General features: G+C 40.3%; 2 protein-coding genes across 2 annotated transcripts in view; one reads left to right on the top strand and one right to left on the bottom strand.

The window, feature by feature from the left end:
- Positions 1–20,000, bottom strand: part of prdm6 (PR domain containing 6) — a 79,781-nt gene that overhangs the window by 34,028 nt on the left and 25,753 nt on the right. The window contains exon 5 of the mRNA XM_079270019.1: positions 13,751–13,878. Within this exon, the coding sequence (XP_079126145.1) occupies positions 13,751–13,878 (128 nt within the window). The remainder of the gene's footprint in view (positions 1–13,750; positions 13,879–20,000) is intronic.
- On the top strand, positions 1,993–12,302 carry LOC306778584 (uncharacterized protein; the record flags this gene model as incomplete). The annotated part of the gene is made up of 3 exons (XM_079270160.1): positions 1,993–2,843; positions 3,813–4,488; positions 10,259–12,302. 3 exons carry the CDS (start codon positions 1,993–1,995, stop codon positions 12,236–12,238), a joined length of 3,507 nt encoding a protein of 1,168 aa, XP_079126286.1. The 3' UTR covers positions 12,239–12,302.

The raw sequence follows: 20,000 nt of genomic DNA, 5'->3' as shown, positions 1-20,000 counted from the left end.
GACACAAAGCCTACGTAACGGCAGAGGTCTTTGTTTAAATGCCAGTCAGTTGGTTGGAGTGTGTGGTTGGAGGGTGGCGGGGGTGATGGATTTGATGGAGATGTAGAGCTGGGTGTCGTCAGCATAGCAGTGGAAATGGAGATCATGGTATGATGCTGCCAAGGGAGCAAGTAGAGGATGAAGAGGAGGGGACCGAGTACTGAACCTTGGGGGACGCCTTGAGAGACCGGGGCTGTGTCAGACTTGAATTTGTTGATGCTAATGAACTGTTCACGCTCAGAGAGGTATATTTGAACCAGGAGAGGGCTGTACCAGTGATGTGGAGGGAGGACTCCAGACGGGAAAGGAGGATGGAGTGGTTGATGGTGTCAAAGGCTGCACTGAGGTCGAGTAGTATCAGGATGTTGAGGGAGTGGTCATCAGAGGAGAAGAGGGGGTCGCTGGTGACTGTGATCAGGGCAGTTTCTGTGCTGTGATGAGATCTGACTCACCGAGTCATCAATATTGAGATACCGGCAGAGTGTGGCTCAGCAACGCTGACTCGGCAACGCTCAACAACTGGTTATCTAACACAGAAGCTTTATCAAGCCACATATTTTGGATATTTGTAAAACTGGAATGATTCATAAGCAACATGGTTGCTCATGTCATTGGTACTGAACATTGTTTAGGTTTGTGAAATATCCAGATTAACCAGGGAATTGTTTCTGGAAAGCACAGTGCATTGAGTTACGGTACTCATTTACTTACACTAATTTTGTTTTCTTAAAACCGACAGGCATCAACTTCAGCTCCTAAAGTGGAACTTCCCGAGCTCAAAATGGCGAAATCAGTAGCTGGTAAGTCTCGTGAGTCAAAATAAGGAACATTGAAATACATTGTTTTGTTTTTTGGTCACCTATACTTTGTTTGGTGATGCACGTTAAACATTGTTTGCTTTGTGATCAATGAAAAAAGTAACGAGAACTCTGACATGAATGTGAATCTAATCTAAACGAGTAAGTTTAAGCATTCAAAACCTGAACGAAACATAATTCGGTTTTGAATAATCCTCCAGCATTGTTCCATCCGTCATGCGCATTGGTTCACACACAGCAACGTCTACAGCAATAATGGAAAATGGCCAACAGTATTTATTGGCTGAGCAGTGTTTCCCAAAGCTGTAAATTGAATTCAGGCACATGAGAAAGTGATGCTGACCTCGGCCAAGAGTCTCGGAGTTTCACACAGATTGGCGAAGGTTTTCATCTTAGATATGAGCTCCTTGTACTCAAGTCAAAGCGGAGGCTAGTATTCATGTTTCCCACAGCAACAGCAGCAATCAAGGAGAAATGAGAAGTAGTAACATTTGTGATTAACAGTCCTGTATCAGCAGCAAGCTCTGCAGTAGAATCAACTCTCTAAGAACGATCATTATAGAAACCACTTTTGTTTTTATTCTCTTACCGGGACGTGTTTATTACCCAGACAGATAGCTGTAACATGATGCTGCTTTCATGCATTCAAAATATCATACATATCGACACTGACTTAAATGGATCTTTTGATTTTAAACAACCCAGTCGCCCAAAAAACGTTGGCAATGTACATTTCTGAATATCGACGTTTATGAAACCAAAATTTGTTTGATAAGTTTCATATCAGCCTCGTATCAAGATTGCAGAAACGCTTTCGCTCTCTCAGATTAATAATACATGATAAGAACAAACCTGTTTTCATTATTGTCATCAATGAAAACAGGATTATGACAATTTCTCTTCAAATTTTTGTTCCCATTGTTTTACAGCACCTGAACTCAGGATTGCACTTATTGGAAAAAGCCAGAATGAAAAGACAAAACTCACCAACTTCATCACTGGAAAAACAGATCGTTCCCATCCAACAAAGTCCACGCAAGTTGCACATTTCAACAGCGAGTGGAGGAAAAAACCTCTGACAGTGGTGAAGATAGCAGACATCTTCAGTCTAACAGTGAATCAAATGAGACACAAGATGAAGATGTGTGTTGCTGAATGCCCCCCTGGACCAAATGTTCTGCTGCTGTTAGTGAAGCCCTCCGACTTCACTGAGCAGGACCGAGAAAAACTCAAGTTCATCATGAACTTCTTTGGACAAGATGCTTTTAAAAATGCAATGGTCATCATAACAGAACATGATAAGATATGTAATTCCTCACTTAATCAACTCCTCGAAGACTGCGGAAAAAGGCAGCATAGAATGATCTTTGAGGAAAACGGTTTCCCTCACTGTGATCGTCAAGAATTGATGGAGGACATTGAGGACATAGTGGATGAAAACAGGGGGCGATATTTAACCTTTGATCAAGAAACTGACACCATTGTTACACCTGTATGTGAGAAACCCCCTCTAAACCTGGTGTTGTGTGGGAGACATGGAGCCTGGAAGACTTCATTGGCTGAAGCCATTCTGGGACAAAGAAAGTCCGGTCAATCTGTTGACTCATCAGAGTGTGTTAGACATCAGGGAGAGGTGTGTGGACGTCGGGTTTCTGTGGTGGAGCTGCCTGCCTTGTATGGAAAACCTCAGGAGGCAGTGACGAAGGAATCACTCAGGTCTATCTCCCTCTGTGGTCCTGAGGGCGTCCATGTCTTCTTCCTGGTCCTCCCTGTGGGTGCCCAAAGTGAGGAAGACAAGAAAGAGTTGGAGACCATCCAGAAGACTTTTGGCTCTAGAGTCAATGATTTCAACATGGTTCTTTTTACTGTGGAGGCCAATCCCAACACTCTAAACGTAGAGAGGTCTCTACAGGAAAACAGAGACATCCGAGAGCTCCTCCAGAGCTGTGGTAGACAATATCTTGTCTGCGACATCAAGGACAAGCGGCAGGTCTCTGACGTTTTACGTAGAGTAGAAAACATGGGAGATGTGGGATGCAGAGGATTCACCAAAGAAATGTTTCCCGAGCCTCCAAAGAAGCCGCTTAGAAGACATTCATCAAATGCGAATCGTCATCAGAGTGGAGAGTTTCAAAGGATGGCGCAGAATACAATGTCTCTCAGGCCGAGAGCATTGTTTCCCAGGATTGAGCCGAGAACAGAAAATTTCAGGATGGAGCCGACTAGAGAAACTTTCAGGATGGAGCCGACTAGAGAGACTTCCAGGATGGAGCCGACTAGAAAGACTTCCAGGATAGAGCCGACGAGAGAGACTTTCAGGATGGCGCCGACTAGAGAGACTTCCAGGATAGAGCCGACTAGAGAGACTTCCAGGATAGAGCCGACTAGAGAGACCTCCAGGATAGAGCCGACTAGAGAGACTTCCAGGATAGAGCCGACTAGAGAGACTTCTAGGATAGAGCCGACTAGAGAGACTTCCAGGATAGAGCCGACTAGAGAGACTTCCAGGATAGAGCCGACTAGAGAGACTTCCAGGATAGAGCCGACTAGAGAGACTTCCAGGATAGAGCCGACTAGAGAGACTTCCAGGATAGAGCCGACTAGAGAGACTTCCAGGATAGAGCCGACTAGAGAGACTTCCAGGATAGAGCCGACTAGAGAGACTTCCAGGATGGAGCCGACTAGAGAGACTTCCAGGATGGAGCCGACTAGAGAGACTTCCAGGATGGAGCCGACTAGAGAGACTTCCAGGATAGAGCCGACTAGAGAGACTTCCAGGATGGAGCCGACTAGAGAGACTTTCAGGATGGAGCCGACTAGAGAGACTTCCAGGATGGAGCCGACTAGAGGGACTTCCAGGATGGAGCCGACCAGAGAGACTTCCAGGATGGAGCCGAGTAGAGAGACTTCCAGGATGGAGTCGAGTAGAGAGACTTCCAGGATGGAGTCGAGTAGAGAGTGTCTCAGGATGGTGCTCATTGGGAAGACTGGTTGTGGAAAGAGTGCTACTGGAAACACCATTTTGGGCACAGATTGCTTTCATTCTGAAGTTTCTCAAATATCGGTGACCAAGCTTTGCAAGAAAGTAACCAGGGAGATTGATGGGCGTCCTGTCGCTGTGGTCGATACCCCCGGCTTGTTTGACACCACTCTGTGTAACGACGACATTAAACAGGAGCTGGTGAAATGCGTCACCATGTTGTCTCCTGGACCTCATGTGTTCTTACTGGTGCTGCAGATCGGTCGCTTCACACAAGAGGAGCAAGACACCGTGGAACTGATCAAGGAGTTTTTTGGCAAGAAGTCAGAAGACTTCATCATTGTTTTATTCACCAAAGGAGATGATCTTGACAACACAACAATTGAGAGTTTCATAGGAGATGATCCTGAGGGCTTAAGGAAACTGACAACTGAATGTGGGGGAAGATACCACGTCTTCAATAACAACGATAAAGAGAATCGTTCTCAAGTCAGCCAGCTTCTGACCAAGGTTGAGTCAATGATAAGGAAAAACGGAGGTCGCCACTTCACCTCAGATATGTTCCAAGGAGCTGAGGAAGCCAGACTAAAGGAGATAGAGAAGCAGCTGAGGGACCTCGAAAGAAAACATCAAGAAGTGACGAGGATAACTGTGAGGCTTGAAGAAGAAAGAGAAGAGATTGCCAAAGAAAGGGAGGAACACCAAAAAAATATGGATATGGAGAGGGAGAGAGAAAGAGGAAAGAGAGAAGAGGAAAGGAACAGAAAGCAGCAGGAGGAAGTCCAACTACACCAGTGGGAAGAGAAACTTAAAACTCTGGAGGAAAAACTACAATACGTATCAGAAATAAATGATTGTGCTGACTGGGTGTCATTACTACAGGGTAGAGAAGAAATGAGAAAAGGACGAGAGACTTGGGAGCAGGAAAGAAAGGAATGGTGGAAGAAACGAGATCAAGAACAACAACAGAGACAAGAGGAGAAAAGAAAAGAAGAAGATGAAATCAGAAGAGAATATGAGGAAAGAGAATGTAAAGAGTCACAACTCTATGACATGAACATGGAGCAAGTGGCCAGAATCCAAGCTGAAGAATTCAATGAATTCAGAGATAGATACATCATGGATGTTTTAGCTGAGATGGAAAAGCGTGAAAAGGAAATGGAGCATCTGAAGCAGAGGCAACAATACCAAAATGAGTTGATAATAAAACAGCTGAGCAGAAACAAAGTCTATCAGAGAGACATCGTGAAATTGAAGAAAAAACAGAAAGACGAAATGAAGGAGCTGAAGACGCAACTGTACCTGAACAACACAGATCATCTGAACAAAGAAATGAAGGATCTCGAGAAGAAACATGAGGCTCAAATAAATATCTGGATAGAAACACACGTGGACAAAGCCAAACGAGATAAAGCGTGTTCCATTTTATGAGAGTTTTCTCAAACAGCGGCAGTTTCAGCTGCAAATCTGTGACTTTTTGGTTTGAGTGAGATTTAATTTGTTCTTGGTATTGAGCTGATGTGTACTGATGGTCTACATCATGTTCTTCAGATACCTGTACTTCATTTAACCAACGTCTGACATTAAAAACAACCACACAACAAATGTATAGTTGTAAGTACAAATGTCTGAGAACAGTTAACACACCTAGTGGTCAGTGCACAGAATGTCTGACTTTAGGTTCTTTGACTGTAAAATCTTATTACCTTTAACTTTATGCATGTGTATGTAAAGTTCAGTGCATCAGTGATGACAGTAGACAACTCTTATCAGATGCATGTTATATTGTGAACTGGAAGGACTTTGTTTTTTAGTTCGATAAAACTTTTAAACTGATAGTTAACTATTTTACTTTTAAGGCACAGGCACAGTAAATTAATGCATAAAAGACATAATTAAGTTGTTGTTTTTACAAGAAATGTCTATTTTTTCCTTACGTTTTCATTGCGGTCATAAAATGTAACCATGTAAACATCCATGCTGACACTGTAAATATGTTTTTTTTTCTTATTCTTTTGTTCAGTTGTCTTTATAATTATTAGGGTCAATAGAAAGTTAAGATGCCGTTAATACATCATTAAGAATGTTTCTCCTCTGCACAATCTGCAAGTTTACTCTCTTGTTTCTAGTAAGCACACTCCACCATTTAAAGAATGTAGGAGGTATGTACGTATGAAAAACCACAAGCTTGTTCTTTCATGTGAACTTCCTGCTGTGGACAAGTTTGACCGGTTTCCCTGTTTACAGCCAACGCTGTGCAGCACGAAAGACTTTAATTTGGAGCACTTTTTGTCCCATGATTGTACTTTTCTGTATTATATTGTACTTTTCTGTTAAAGATAAATCCGTGACAACAGATTTCTGGTTTATATGTGTGTTTGTGTTTCTATTGTTGTATTCATAGTGTGTGGACATACGGTTTCAACAATAAAAACAAGAATTATTATAATATATATATATATAATATATATATAATATATATATATATATATATTATCAAGAAGAGTTGAGCCCACAGAGCTGCCTCGAAAACATGCATACACGATCAGGGGAAGGTCAGGATATAAAAAGCATAAAGCATATACTCAGAAATCAATAGTTAAAGTGTAATCTAAAGATAAAGTGTATGATCGTTACATAACAAATGTTTAATACATAGAGTGAGTTAACAAATGTAAACCTGATAATAATAATAAGTGTATCTGAGTATAGTGCAGTCTGAGTGTAGAAAGTACAGAGAAAGAGGAAGTAAGCAGGGTGTTTGCTTCAAGGGATGGGGAAATAATGATGGTTGAGAAGAAAAGACACAAAGCACAATAATGATGAAGGATGAGATCAATAATCATTTTATAAGCAAATGTGTACTAAGTAAACTGATTTAACAAATGTAAAAACTGATTAACAAATGTTCTGTGTGACCAGAGCTGCGATAAAAGTGTTTTGTCAGAATGACTTGGCAGAAAATAGGAACAGATGTTATGGGTGGGGTTAAGAAAAGACTGTCGCAAGAGATGAGTCATAGAGGCATGATACAGGATGAAGCCTGGACATGTCCGGACATGTCCGAACCCAACGCCCTCTCCAGAGGGTGGGGAGATGAGATCATGTATTGAACAAGGGGGGCCGACAAAGCCCAAAGGATGGATAAAAGGAGACATTTGCAGGCAACACACTGGGATGTTCGACACGGGTGCCGTCCAAGTGCACCGATGAGGAGATACGGACGATCGTAACTGATGTATTGAGGACTTCGTCTCTGTTCACGGAAAGAAGACCGCTGTTCGTGGACAATAAGATTTAAAGACGAAGGTTTCCTCTCCCCACTGCTCGATTCTTAACAACTGGACAACGGAGAAGACGCAGCAGCCCTAGAAAGACTTTGTACTGAGTTTTGAGGACTGTTGAACGGACTTCGCTGCCGAGCAGGAGGACCGAGGGTCTGGCCGGACCTTCGCTCCTAACAACTCCAAAAGAACCTTTTCATCGCACCATTGAAATCCAGCTCCAACCGAGCCGTCTCGGCATCTAAAACTAATGAGTATAATCGAAGAAGAAAATTAAAGTAACGAATCAAGTGTAGTGACATTTTATGTGAGCTGTAGCTTAACCCTTGCAAACTAACTAAATATAACCTGCAATAAATATCTAATCTGCATTTAAAGTAAATTTCTCAAGTGCATTCATTTGCTCAAGTAGTAAAAAGTTCCTCGTGGCAGTAAAAAGTTAAATCCATTGTATGTCTAACAACTGAGTTCTGAAAGGTTATCCTAGAGACCGAATCCACTTAACAATCCCTTACGGTTTTAGCAAGAAGTAATCCTAGCCGTTAAAACATAACCTGGCATTTACCAAGAGCACGGATCCATAAGAGGGAAGCTGCCATAACCGACGCGACTGGTGGGAGCGCCCGGGGTCAGGACTGGTCTCTCGGCCGAGTGCACTCAGACCGGAGGAAGCAGGGTAGACGTTGGGAGTAACGGCAGTGAGCGGAGCCAGGCGAGTTCCCTCGCCAGAACACCAGCTCGACAATCTTTTAATAGAGAGCTGAGTCAGTAAGTAGCCCCGTATCGGGCCAGAAGTACCCCAGGATCTAACAGTAAGTATTTAGGATAGAAGTAGTAGTAGCAGTCGTGATAGTTAAAATAAAAAGGCTTTTAGGTCTGAAACTACCCGTTAACTCAACTTTATTTATTTATCTAGCACCTTTCATACAACATGCTTCATAAGTGTTTCACATAAAAATATTCAATCAATAAATAATGTCCGACAAAAAAAAGAAGCACATCAATAAAACTATAAAGTGTTCAAAATCAATAGAAAAACACCGGGATGGAAATGATCGAATAAAACAATGATGAAAGCTTAAATGACGTTATAACATTAATCTGCAGGTGGAACAACGCCGACACATCACTCTGTCTCGTGAACATGAAATCTCAGGAATGCCTGGAGGGGATCACTTAACATTTGGCAAAAAACGTCTCTCTGGACAAATTAAACTTTGGTGACCTCACGTCCGTCCCATTCTCGTGAATGAGACGTCTCAGAAACCTTTGAGGACATTTCTTAAAATTTGGTACGAAGGCTCATTCTGACTCAAAGATGAATTAATTAAGATCTTAGTGGGCAAAAGGTCGCTGTGACCCCACTTTACACACTTCTGGCCTAAAAGAATAAATAAAAGAATTGATACGATGATTATGACAATTTCACACAAATGTCTAAAGGGATAAAATGAAGAAGTGGTGCCATTTTTGACGGCGGATGTAAAGTGCTTGTGATTGGCTGGCGAAGGCGCGTGGGAGGCGGTACTTCTCGTTATTGTTTTGAAGGAACAGCTGTGGTGACTCTGGGCTGTGGCATTCTTGTCGTTCCTGTGTTGGGCCCTGCCCTGTTGGCTCTGCTGATAAAAAGGGCGTCTTGTCAATTTAATCTTATTGTGGAGCTTCGACTCTGATGAAAGGTTCACCTGGTGAGTAGACGATCGGAAAATAAATGCAACTAATGAAGAAATGTCTATAGAAATATAGGGAATTATAAATGTACCACAGAAAGTAATTCATTAATTAAAATCTGTGTATTTCTAATCCTCCGGTGGCTGTTCGGGTGATGAGGTGGACCAAACCCAAAGCTTGAGAGAGTGAGGAATAAACTACACTAAAGGAGCAACAGCAAGAACATCAGGTCAGTGCAGCATGTTCAGTATATCAACAGGAAACAGAGATAAATGACAACTAGCAGCCAACAAGACAACTGTTCCTGGGTTAGACTTCAAACCGTTTGAGGCATTGGCACTTTTACTAAAAACAAGCATGACTTAACTTAGATGAAAATGCAAGTTCATACATTTACTCTGACTGGACATTCCAGTTGTTGTGTTTACTCGGTTACTTAATCTCTGCATTTTGGTATTCTCATTTTGCAGACACACATCCCCAATAGCTGCTCCATTCGTATTCCTCTCCCACGAGTTGGTGCAGAAGTGACACAATAATGGCGGCATTGGCATTCGGTAAGTATTGTGTATTTGAAAACAGGTATAAGTCATCAAACCCAGCATGAAGACACAAAGAGGAGAGATGAGATGGCCACAAGCCAACAAAAAGGTGGAATGTTCTTGGCACTGACTCTAACTCTTTAGTTCCAGTTGGCTTGCATCTGAAACAATGTTGACACTGATGACACAAAGGTGCCAGTTGCTTGGTGCTTGATGGATGATAACATTGTGATCAGTTGTTATTTTGATGTTGATGATGTTCTGGCCCTCTAAAAGCAAAGGATTGATTAATGTAGCTTCATGGTCATGGTGTCTTCTTTTTTTAAATTCTAGACCAAAGACAAACACCATGTACCCAATAAGACAATCTTCAAACTAGAGTTGACGTTTGATGTTTCCAGGTTGCTCTTACTGTGAAATATATATATATTTTTTCTCTAAACATGAATCTGTCCATTGTTTTAATAGTTCAGTATTGTATGAAACATAACATTTCATCATTAGTCAAAGAAGTGAAGAGACAATAAAATAATTCTACAATTGCAAAACACAAAAGTAAGATTTGCATTTAAAAATGTGATCTGTCTTCATGTGTTAATATATGAACCACTGGAGAAGAAAATGCTAACGAGAAATGATGTAAATGAGCTCATGTAGTTTGATGATAATAATGATATAATGTTATTATTCTAATTATTATGAAATAGAAACATGTAGAAACGCTTTGGCTTTTGTTGTTTTACAGTATCTGAACTCAGGGTTGTCGTGTTTGGAAAGAGACAAAACGAAAAAGCAAGACTAAGTGACTTCATCACGAGGGGAACAGATGTGAAAGCGTCAAAGCAATGTACAGCCGCCGACGGAGAGTGGAGAGGGACAAAATTAAGAGTAGTGACGACCTCAGACGTCTTCGGTCTGCCGCAGGACAAAGTGAGACACGAGATGAGAAAGTGCGTCGCTCTTTGTCCTCCTGGACCAAATGTCCTCCTGCTGTTAGTGACGCCGTCTGACTTCAACGAAGAGGACAGACACACATTGAAGTTTATTCTGAGCTTCTTCGGTGAAGACGCCTTTCAACACTCGATGGTCATCAAAACACAAGAGGGAGAGTTATTGAATTCTTCGGTGGCCCAAGTCATGCGAGTCTGCAAACAAAGGCAGCACAGCATTAACTTTGACGAAAAGGGTGTTTCGGATCAGGATTATAAAGAACTGATCGGAAAGATGGAGAACGTCGTGAGTGACAACAAAGGAGGACATCTGAACTGTACTGAAGAGGCTGATCCCAGAACAGTATCTGTAACTTCCAAGCCTGTCGTGAAGAGGGCACAGAGAGTGCATCAGAACAGAGAGCGTCTCAGGATGGTGCTGATTGGAAAGACTGGTTCTGGAAAGAGTGCCAGTGCAAACACTATTTTGGGCAAAGCATGCTTCCAATCAAGACCCAGCTCAAAGTCGGTTACAGAGTTCTGCCACAAAGAAACCGAGGAGATCGACGGACGGCCTGTCGTCGTAGTCGACACCCCCGGCTTGTACGACACCACTCTGTCCAACGACGACGTTAAACAGGAGCTGGTGAAATGCGTCACCATGTTGTCTCCTGGACCTCATGTCTTCTTACTGGTGCTGCAGATCGGCCGCCTCACACAAGAGGAGAAAGACTCCGTGGAGCTGATCAAGAGGTTTTTCGGCAAGAAGTCAGAAGACTTCATCATTGTGATATTCACCAGAGGAGATGATCTTCGAGGCAAAACATTTGAGAGTTACATGCAGGAAGACAGTGAAGGCTATGTTACAAAACTCCTAGAAGACTGTGGAGGAAGATACCAGGTCTTCAACAACAAACATCCCAGCAGTGCTTCAGTCAGAGAGCTACTGAGGAAAGTTGACTCAATGGTGGAAAGAAACGGTGGTGGCTGCTACACCTCCGACATGTTCCAAGAAGCTGAAGCAGCCATACAGAAAGAAATGAAGAGGATCCTGAAAGGAAAGGAAGGAGAGATACAGAGAGAGAAGATGGACTTCGAAAAGAAACATAAAGAAGAAATCCAGGCCAAGCAGAAAGAAATGGCAGAACAAAAAAACAAAACTCAACAAGAGACAGAACTGAAAGCAGAATTGATCAAGATGAAGATGGAAAACATTAAGAAGGAGCAGGAAAAGATGAAGAGAGAAGAAGAGGCGAGAAGAGCAGAAGAAAGCAAGACAAAAAAGCAGGATGAAATCCAACAAATGCAGTGGAAGCAAAGTCTTGAAGCTACTGACAAAACGCAGATCAGAGAGAAGGTGAGACAAGAGCAAGAGATTTGGGAGAAGGAGCGAAGGGAGAGGTGGGAGAAACGATATGAAGAAGATCAACAGAGACGATTTGAGGAGCAAACGCAGCTTCAAATGCTCAAAGCAGAATACAAACAAGAAAGAGAGGAGTATGAAGGAAAAAGAAAGGAAGATCAAATCAGAAGACGAAAAGAAGACCAAGAGTTAAAGAAATTACAAGAAACCCTCATGAAAAATCTACTGGTACTCCACAATACCCACGAAGAAGAGGCCAGACAGCAAGCTGAAGACTTCAATGAGTTCAGACATAGATACACCGACGACTTCGAAGCTCTGACGGAAAAGCACGGCAAGGACATGGAGGACCTGAAGGAGAGGCAACGAGAACACAACGACATGCTGGTTCAACAACTGTGCAAACACAAACCGTACCAGAGAGACTTTGAGAGGCTGAAGAGAAAACAAGAAGAAGAACTGAATGAGCTGACGGTGACCCTTCATCCACCGAACAAAGAGAACATGTACGAAGAAATCAGCGAACTGAAGGCGAAACACAAGCAAGAAACATACCAGTGGATCCAAGAACATGTGAAGAAAGCGGGAAAAAGGAACTGTCCCATTTTATGAGCGGTCGTGAGATGATGCCGCAGCAGCACAGGTTCAAACTGCAGAACTATGAGATGTTGACCTATTCCTCTTTGTTTCCTGTTATATATGGTCAGGGTCTGAAGTGAGCACCCGACAGATACAGACACAACAGAAAGACCCGTTTAGTAAGGTTAGCGTATAATCGGATAGATCTACACATTCAGAATTAGCTCGCGAACTGCTGCAGCAACGCAGCGCTATCAACAATACAGACCCACACTCGTTAGTGCGTCAACGTATTAATTAAGGACGGATCAGTGTGTGGCGGACGGCTACCTCTGGTCCTGAGAAGTTAAACCTCAAATCCGCATTCTCAATTGCCAATCTCATCTGTAAAGTGAAGACGGTCAGCCCCGACGTGGCCATCTCTAGGTTTCTGCTTCTTTGGTGTTCTGGAATAATCTCTGCATGAATTGAAATGTATATATTTGCACGATGGTAATACACCATGCAGGTCACTTCTTTCTGTGTAAATATATCAAACATTGAAGGACATCGTTCTTTACATAGAAGGAAACATCTCGCTAAAGGACCACCGTTGAAGATTAGCCGGCTGGCTAACACCGTTGATTAATGTGTGTTGTACTTATGAATATATGAATGGAATTAAATGTTATTCCTTTTTTTTGCGCATAGAGTTCAAAAGGGGCAGATCAAGGTTAGAGTGGCAAACAAAAAACGAACGACTTTCCCGGAGCAGTCAGTGGAACAAAAAGGGAACTTTTAAGACTTTCATTGAAAGTTTGCGCTGTTAGAATCTTTCTTTTCTTTTGTTCAGTCGTGCTTGTTGTGATGGTGTCATGTTAATACTGTATTTGTCACCACATCTTATGAAACATGCTTTATTTAGACATTTAGAATGTTTCTCTTCTGGAAAATCACCAAAAACTCTTTTGCTTCTTGTAAACACACTTCACTGATTATTAAATGAATATGTAACAATAAAATGTTTAAATCTTCACCTTTGTGTCTCACATTTTTCCTTTTACAGCTAATGTAAGAAAACTATTCGCACACTTAAAGCGACTCATAATATAAGTGTGCAAAATATAATTCTATAGATATAGTATAATTAAAGCTCATTATGTAATAATTAACACACAATGTAAGAAAGACATGAGCTCATAATGTAATAACAGTTGTGTACATAATGGTATAACGGATGTAAAGCAAGAGTCTGAATACAGAGCGCAGGACCAGGGACGAGCACGACACGACATCAGAGCCCTGAAGCTACAACACGACCAGCACGCACTGCAGTGTGCCTCTTTACTATTCTCATTGCTAACTCAAAGATTGACCTTTTTCATCATCAGAAATGATTATGAATTGTTTGCAGAGATGCACTTTTATAAGTATGGGTTTAACAAACTTTGATTGATTGCGTGAACGTGAAAGTTAACACTGCGTTATCAGGTTTGTTGTTCGACTAACTACTTTTGCAAGTATGATATGAATGAAGATGATTGAGAGAGTTGGACTTGTTCGTACCTGTACTGTACGACCATCATGTTCTGCTCCCCACAGTGCCGGGCACAGCGGATGTACCTCATCCAGCTGGACTTACTGGGGTCATTACCGTCTATAAAGTGCTGTAACGTCCCCTCTGCATCGTAGATCTGGAACACAGAATACAGGGTCAGAGGTGAGAGCAGCACATATATAAGTGTGGTGCTCAACAGGAGCTATGCGGTCCTGTGAAGGCCTCTATGGCCGCTGTGTCTGTTAACAAACAGAGATACACATAGAACACATATATCGTTGTATTTCTGGGTACGTTTTCATCTGTGAAGGACAATAACATCAGATACAGGTGAGAAAAGCTGCAACTACCGCTTTGATAGTTTAATATCTGTTATATATTTATGAATTCACCATATTATATCAGATTTAGATATATTGTGTGTTATTAACTGTCAAAATATGGTACAAAAATTACAATCACGATTTCCAAATGCAAAAGGTGACGTCTTCATAACTATGTCCGATTAACAGTCCAAACCCCAGAGAAGTTTAATTTACAACCAAGTCTTCACATCTGAGCGTCTGTAGTTTAAAGACAGTGAAGCAACGAAGACGAGTGCATCAGAGCGACACCACGTCAATACTAAACTACAGCAGTAACTATAATATAAATACAATATTTCTGTTGGTCTCATGTCAATTATACAATTGTTGTGTTAAAAGAGTGTTAAAAGAAACTTCAATCTTCAATCATTCAATCTTCAATCATTCAATCATTCAATCCTTCAAACCTTCAATCATTCAATCCTTCAATCCTTCAATTCTTCAATCATTCAATTCTTCAATCATTCAATCCTTCAAACCTTCAATCCTTCAATCATTCAATTCTTCAATCCTTCAATCCTTCAATCCTTCAATTCTTCAATCATTCAATCATTCAATCCTTCAATCCTTCAATTCTTCAATCATTCAATCCTTCAATCCTTCAATTCTTCAATCATTCAATTCTTCAATCCTTCAATCCTTCAATGATTCAATCCTTCAACCCTTCAATCATTCAATCATTCAACCCTTCAAACCTTCAATCATTCAATTCTTCAATCATTCAATCATTCAATCCTTCAAGCCTTCAAGCCTTCAATCCTTCAATCCTTCAATCATTCAATCATTCCAATGAAGGTCTGAGATGAAGTTGGGTTCAGTCATAGACCTCCGAAGAAACATTCTCCAGCTCAAGGTCTTTATTTGTGTTAATTATATATTGTTATTATATTTTTCTGCACCATCTATTTTTTTATGGGCATTTATATCTCAGTTTGTTTTTTTCTATATTTAATGTCTGTTTTTGCGTTGCTTATTTAAGCTCATTCAGATAGCTGCAGTGTGTTTTCTTTTTTTCTGACTGTTGTTTTGAAAAAGGAAAATATATCAAATGTATGCTAAATATCCTGTAGATATACGGATAATAGATCTGCAGAGTTGGGCTTGAGTTAAAGTCTGAAAGAAGTCACAACTGATGTTCTTTTATGATATTCACTTCAGGACGTTCAGTGTTTCATGGGAGCAGCTGCTACACTCTGAATCTGAGAAGTTACCCGAGCGTCAATGGACGAGTTGAGGAAAGAGAATATTTAGTTTCATGTCGTGGAGCTGAACATGTACACGCTTCGGGTGAATATGATTTTGTTCCCGAGTACTTGTACCACAGAGTAGTTCAAGTGTTTAACTGTAGAACTGTAGGTGGTAGGTCCAACAAACACCAGATTGAGATCGCCGCTACTTCCTCGTGTGAAACGAGAGTCAACGTTGACTTATTTGTCACGTTGCCTCCTTCAGTAACTTCTGTAGTTATTTTAACCCAAACGACAATCTTTTCCAAAACATAACTAAATCGTTTTGGTTAGTAACAAAGATTAAAGCCGTGACTTTTCCAATATAGAAGTATCAGAGAGCTTTACGGCCGCTGAACGTGCTGCGATGTGTTTAGAACAGACGTCAGTGACAAACGGCGGCCAGTAACAAAAGCTTTAAACAGCAGCGGAGTTCCTACAGGCTGGGAGCATAAAACACTCACACATGTTGGTACTATGAGGACCGTCAGCTACAAGCACTCCTCCTGCCGTCCATTAACCCAAACTAGCTCAACTCTGACCGCCACCCTCAAAACAACACTTTCATTGAACACGACTGTGAGGAGCATTAACCCTCTGATCTCAAAGCAGTTTTAGGGCGTGTTTTGCTTTTACTGCAATATATAAAGTTCTGCTCCTCTATGAAACAGAACCATCACAGAAGTAGAGAGAACTAGAAGATGTCTTCAGTGCAGAATAACACAGTTATGATGACATCAGTCATTAAAAAGACAGAAGCTCAGAATTTAATGTTTTTTACAGGATCTGGTTAAAGTAAAATGTTTATTTTGGGCAATATTTTAAATGAGGCACGTAGAATGACATTTTACATTTTAAGCTTTGTTTTGGAGGCTTTTTCTGATGGAAGCGTTCGTCGATGTCCATCGGAAAGATGAACATCTGATGAACATCTGAACATCTGATGAGTTCAGCAACTCGTGTCAATTTCTGCTCGTTACACGAATACAATATTCTCAAGATGAACTTCTGTCTTCACAAAAAACAACTCAGTTGAGTTTAGGCAACACAACAACTCAGTTAAGTTTAGACAACACAACAACTCAGTTAAGTTTAGGCAACAAAACAACTCAGTTCAGTTTAGGCAACACAACAACTCAGTTAAGTTTAGGCAACAAAACAACTCAGTTCAGTTTAGACAACACAACAACTCAGTTAAGTTTAGGCAACACAACAACTCAGTTAAGTTTAGGCAACAAAACAACTCAGTTCAGTTCAGTTTAGACAACACAACAACTCAGTTAAGTTTAGGCAACACAACAACTCAGTTAAGTTTAGGCAACACAACAACTCAGTTAAGTTTAGGCAACACAACAACTCAGTTAAGTTTAGGCAACAAAACAACTCAGTTGAGTTTAGGGGGGCTAAGAAACATAAACTATATAAATTATAAATCCCGAATGAGTTATTTTCTGTTGCCATCGTATTTAAAGATAAAAACCTCTAAACTATCAGGTTTACGTAAATATTAGTGCTGGGCAAGTTAACGCGTTAATTTCGCGTTAACGCATTCATTCATTAACGCAGACAATTATTTTATCGCGCGTTAACGCATTTAAAAAAAAAATAATAATAATAATATTAAGACAAGAGACAATACATATACATAACAACAAGAGGATGACAAGAACAGTGGGATCAAAGCCAGCAAACATCCTATAGTCAGACTGTCTCATGTTTATCGTTTTGCATTAGAGATATGATGTCCCTTCAGGGTTGCCGTAGAGAAAAGGCGACTTCCGCTGCTCTCCCTGGAGACGACTGGACATCGTTGGTAAAGTCAGCAGACACTCACATGTTCGTGCACCTATATGCTGACATTCACCGTAAACACATTTAAACGCACAGATCGGGAGCGAAGGACTTTGAAAGTTAGCGGAAACATTAACGTGAGACAACATCCGGTTTCTTCAGACGAACATCCGGTTTTCAGAATAAGATGCCAACAAAGTATGAATTATATTCACATTAAGTATGAAACATGCTGCCTGCATCTCGTGAACCAAATATTATTGCACTTTTGTTCATATAGCAGTACTTTCAAAATAAAAGTAATAATCTCTGTTAATAATGAAGCTGTTATTATGACATAATAAAGACATAAATAACGTAATATCTTTTAATATCTTAAGAAGTTATTCCTCCTTTTTTGTCCATTTTCCTATAAAACTTCGGCAATACGTGTAAATTTCATCTTGTTGCATGAATACAGTCTTCAAAATAAAACTACTCGTCAGGTTCAGGTAAAGATTGTGGTTTGTGTTAAAATAACTACAGACGTGTCATTACTGGAGTAAAGGACACATTGAAATTTCAAATAGCAAATAAAGAAAACAAACTTACTTTGTAATTTTACAGTAATTCCATAAATCTTTGTCTTGATTTATTTTTTTATTTTAGTTTTCCTGTAATACATCTCTTTGCCTGATGTAGAGAGACGTATTACCTGAGGTGCTATTTAAATAAACGCTGTGCTTTACAAATAAACAAATAAACATTTGTTTGAGAATTTTCAAAAATATCTATTAAACTTTGAAATACTTTGTTTATGTACTTTTGTCTCGATGCCTGTGTTTCTGTAGCCTGTATCTTGATATGTAGTGTTTGTGATTTTATTATTATCATGTTGTTTTAACTGTATTAATAAGTGATATGACGTCCTCAGTGAGCAGCACCTGTGTGGCCCTCTGCTGAACACTGAGGCCTCTGTGAGCAGCAGCTGCTGTTTCTTGACTCCGTTCTGTCGAAGACGTTTTGTTCTGCGAGTGTTTATCGAGTCCATCGCTGTAAAATTCCATCTGCGAGACAAACGGCCAAATATAACGTGTTGTTTAGTTCAACGGCCAGAAAATGTTGCAGACACGTCCAGGCTGCCGGCTTCACTTTCTCCATCGGACCGCAGCCGGACAGAACCGGCTTCTCCGTTTTCTTTCTGTCGCAGCTTCGGCTTCTTTAACGTCCATAAATGATCTTTGTTTGACCCTCAGACAGAAGACTTGTTTACACACGTCACAGCTTCAGTGCTTCAGTCAAACGCTGCAGCTGATGATTAATTACAACCTTTCTGTAAAACGCTTGGAAGAAAAGTGGTAAGAAGTAGTGAAAAATCACAACTAAGTAAAGTCCAACGTGATGTCTTCACAAAGAGTGGAACCTCCTCACACACACTGGAACCAGTGAACCCAGTTTGATTAAAACGATTCATCAATTCTAAAAAATAGTTGCAGATTCATTTTCTGGTATCGGAGTATTTGTTGCAGCTCTAATCTCCACCAACACATTTAATACGGAATTTAACTTTTTTGTTCACGATAAACATTTTCTTTTAAAAATGCAAAATATTTTACATTAGCCACAAGTTCAGAGGCTGGTTTATTAATAAGAGGCTGGTTTATTAATGAGAGGCTGGTTCATTAATAAGAGGCTGGTTTATTGATAAGAGGCTGGTTTATTAATAAGAGGCTGGTTTATTGATAAGAGGCTGGTTTATTAATAAGAGGCTGGTTTATTAATAAGAGGCTGGTTTATTGATAAGAGGCTGGTTTATTAATAAGAGGCTGGTTTATTAATGAGAGGCTGGTTTATTAATAAGAGGCTGGTTTATTAATGAGAGGCTGGTTTATTAATAAGAGGCTGGTTCATTAATGAGGCTGGTTTATTAATAAGAGGCTGGTTTATTAATGAGAGGCTGGTTTATTAATGAGAGGCTGGTTTATTAATAAGAGGCTGGTTTATTAATGAGGCTGGTTTATTAATAAGAGGCTGGTTTATTAATGAGAGGCTGGTTTATTAATGAGAGGCTGGTTTATTAATGAGAGGCTGGTTTGTTAATGAGAGGCTGGTTTATTAATGAGAGGCTGGTTTATTAATGAGAGGCTGGTTTATTAATGAGAGGCTGGTTTATTGATAAGAGGCTGGTTTATTAATGAGAGGCTGGTTTATTAATAAGAGGCTGGTTTATTAATGAGAGGCTGGTTTATTAATAAGAGGCTGGTTCATTAATGAGGCTGGTTTATTAATAAGAGGCTGGTTTATTAATGAGGCTGGTTTATTAATAAGAGGCTGGTTTATTAATGAGAGGCTGGTTTATTAATGAGAGGCTGGTTTATTAATGAGAGGCTGGTTTGTTAATGAGAGGCTGGTTTATTAATGAGAGGCTGGTTTATTAATGAGAGGCTGGTTTATTAATGAGAGGCTGGTTTATTAATGAGAGGCTGGTTTGTTAATGAGAGGCTGGTTTATTAATGAGAGGCTGGTTTATTAATGAGAGGCTGGTTTATTAATGAGAGGCTGGTTTATTAATGAGAGGCTGGTTTATTAATGAGAGGCTGGTTTATTAATGAGAGGCTGTTTTATTAATGAGAGGCTGTTTTATTAATGAGAGGATGGTTTATTAATGAGAGGCTCGTTTATTAATGAGAGGCTGGTTTATTAATAATACTATTTAAATGATCTGCTGTGTGAAACATTAAAAACTCTTCTGCATTTTAAACTCTTCTGCAGAGTTCATGTCTGGACAGTAAATACAAATGAGGCATAGAAGCCATAAAAGCATGGCGCTGTATCTTAAACGTCATATAAACATCAAACACAGTAAAAAGGGATTTTTCTAAATTTTAAGAGATTTT

Source organism: Melanostigma gelatinosum (assembly GCF_949748355.1).
Source record: "Melanostigma gelatinosum genome assembly, chromosome: 6".
NCBI lineage: Eukaryota > Metazoa > Chordata > Actinopteri > Perciformes > Zoarcidae > Melanostigma > Melanostigma gelatinosum.
Note: the sequence above shows the minus strand (reverse complement) of the source record. Positions and strands in the feature narration are given on the sequence as shown.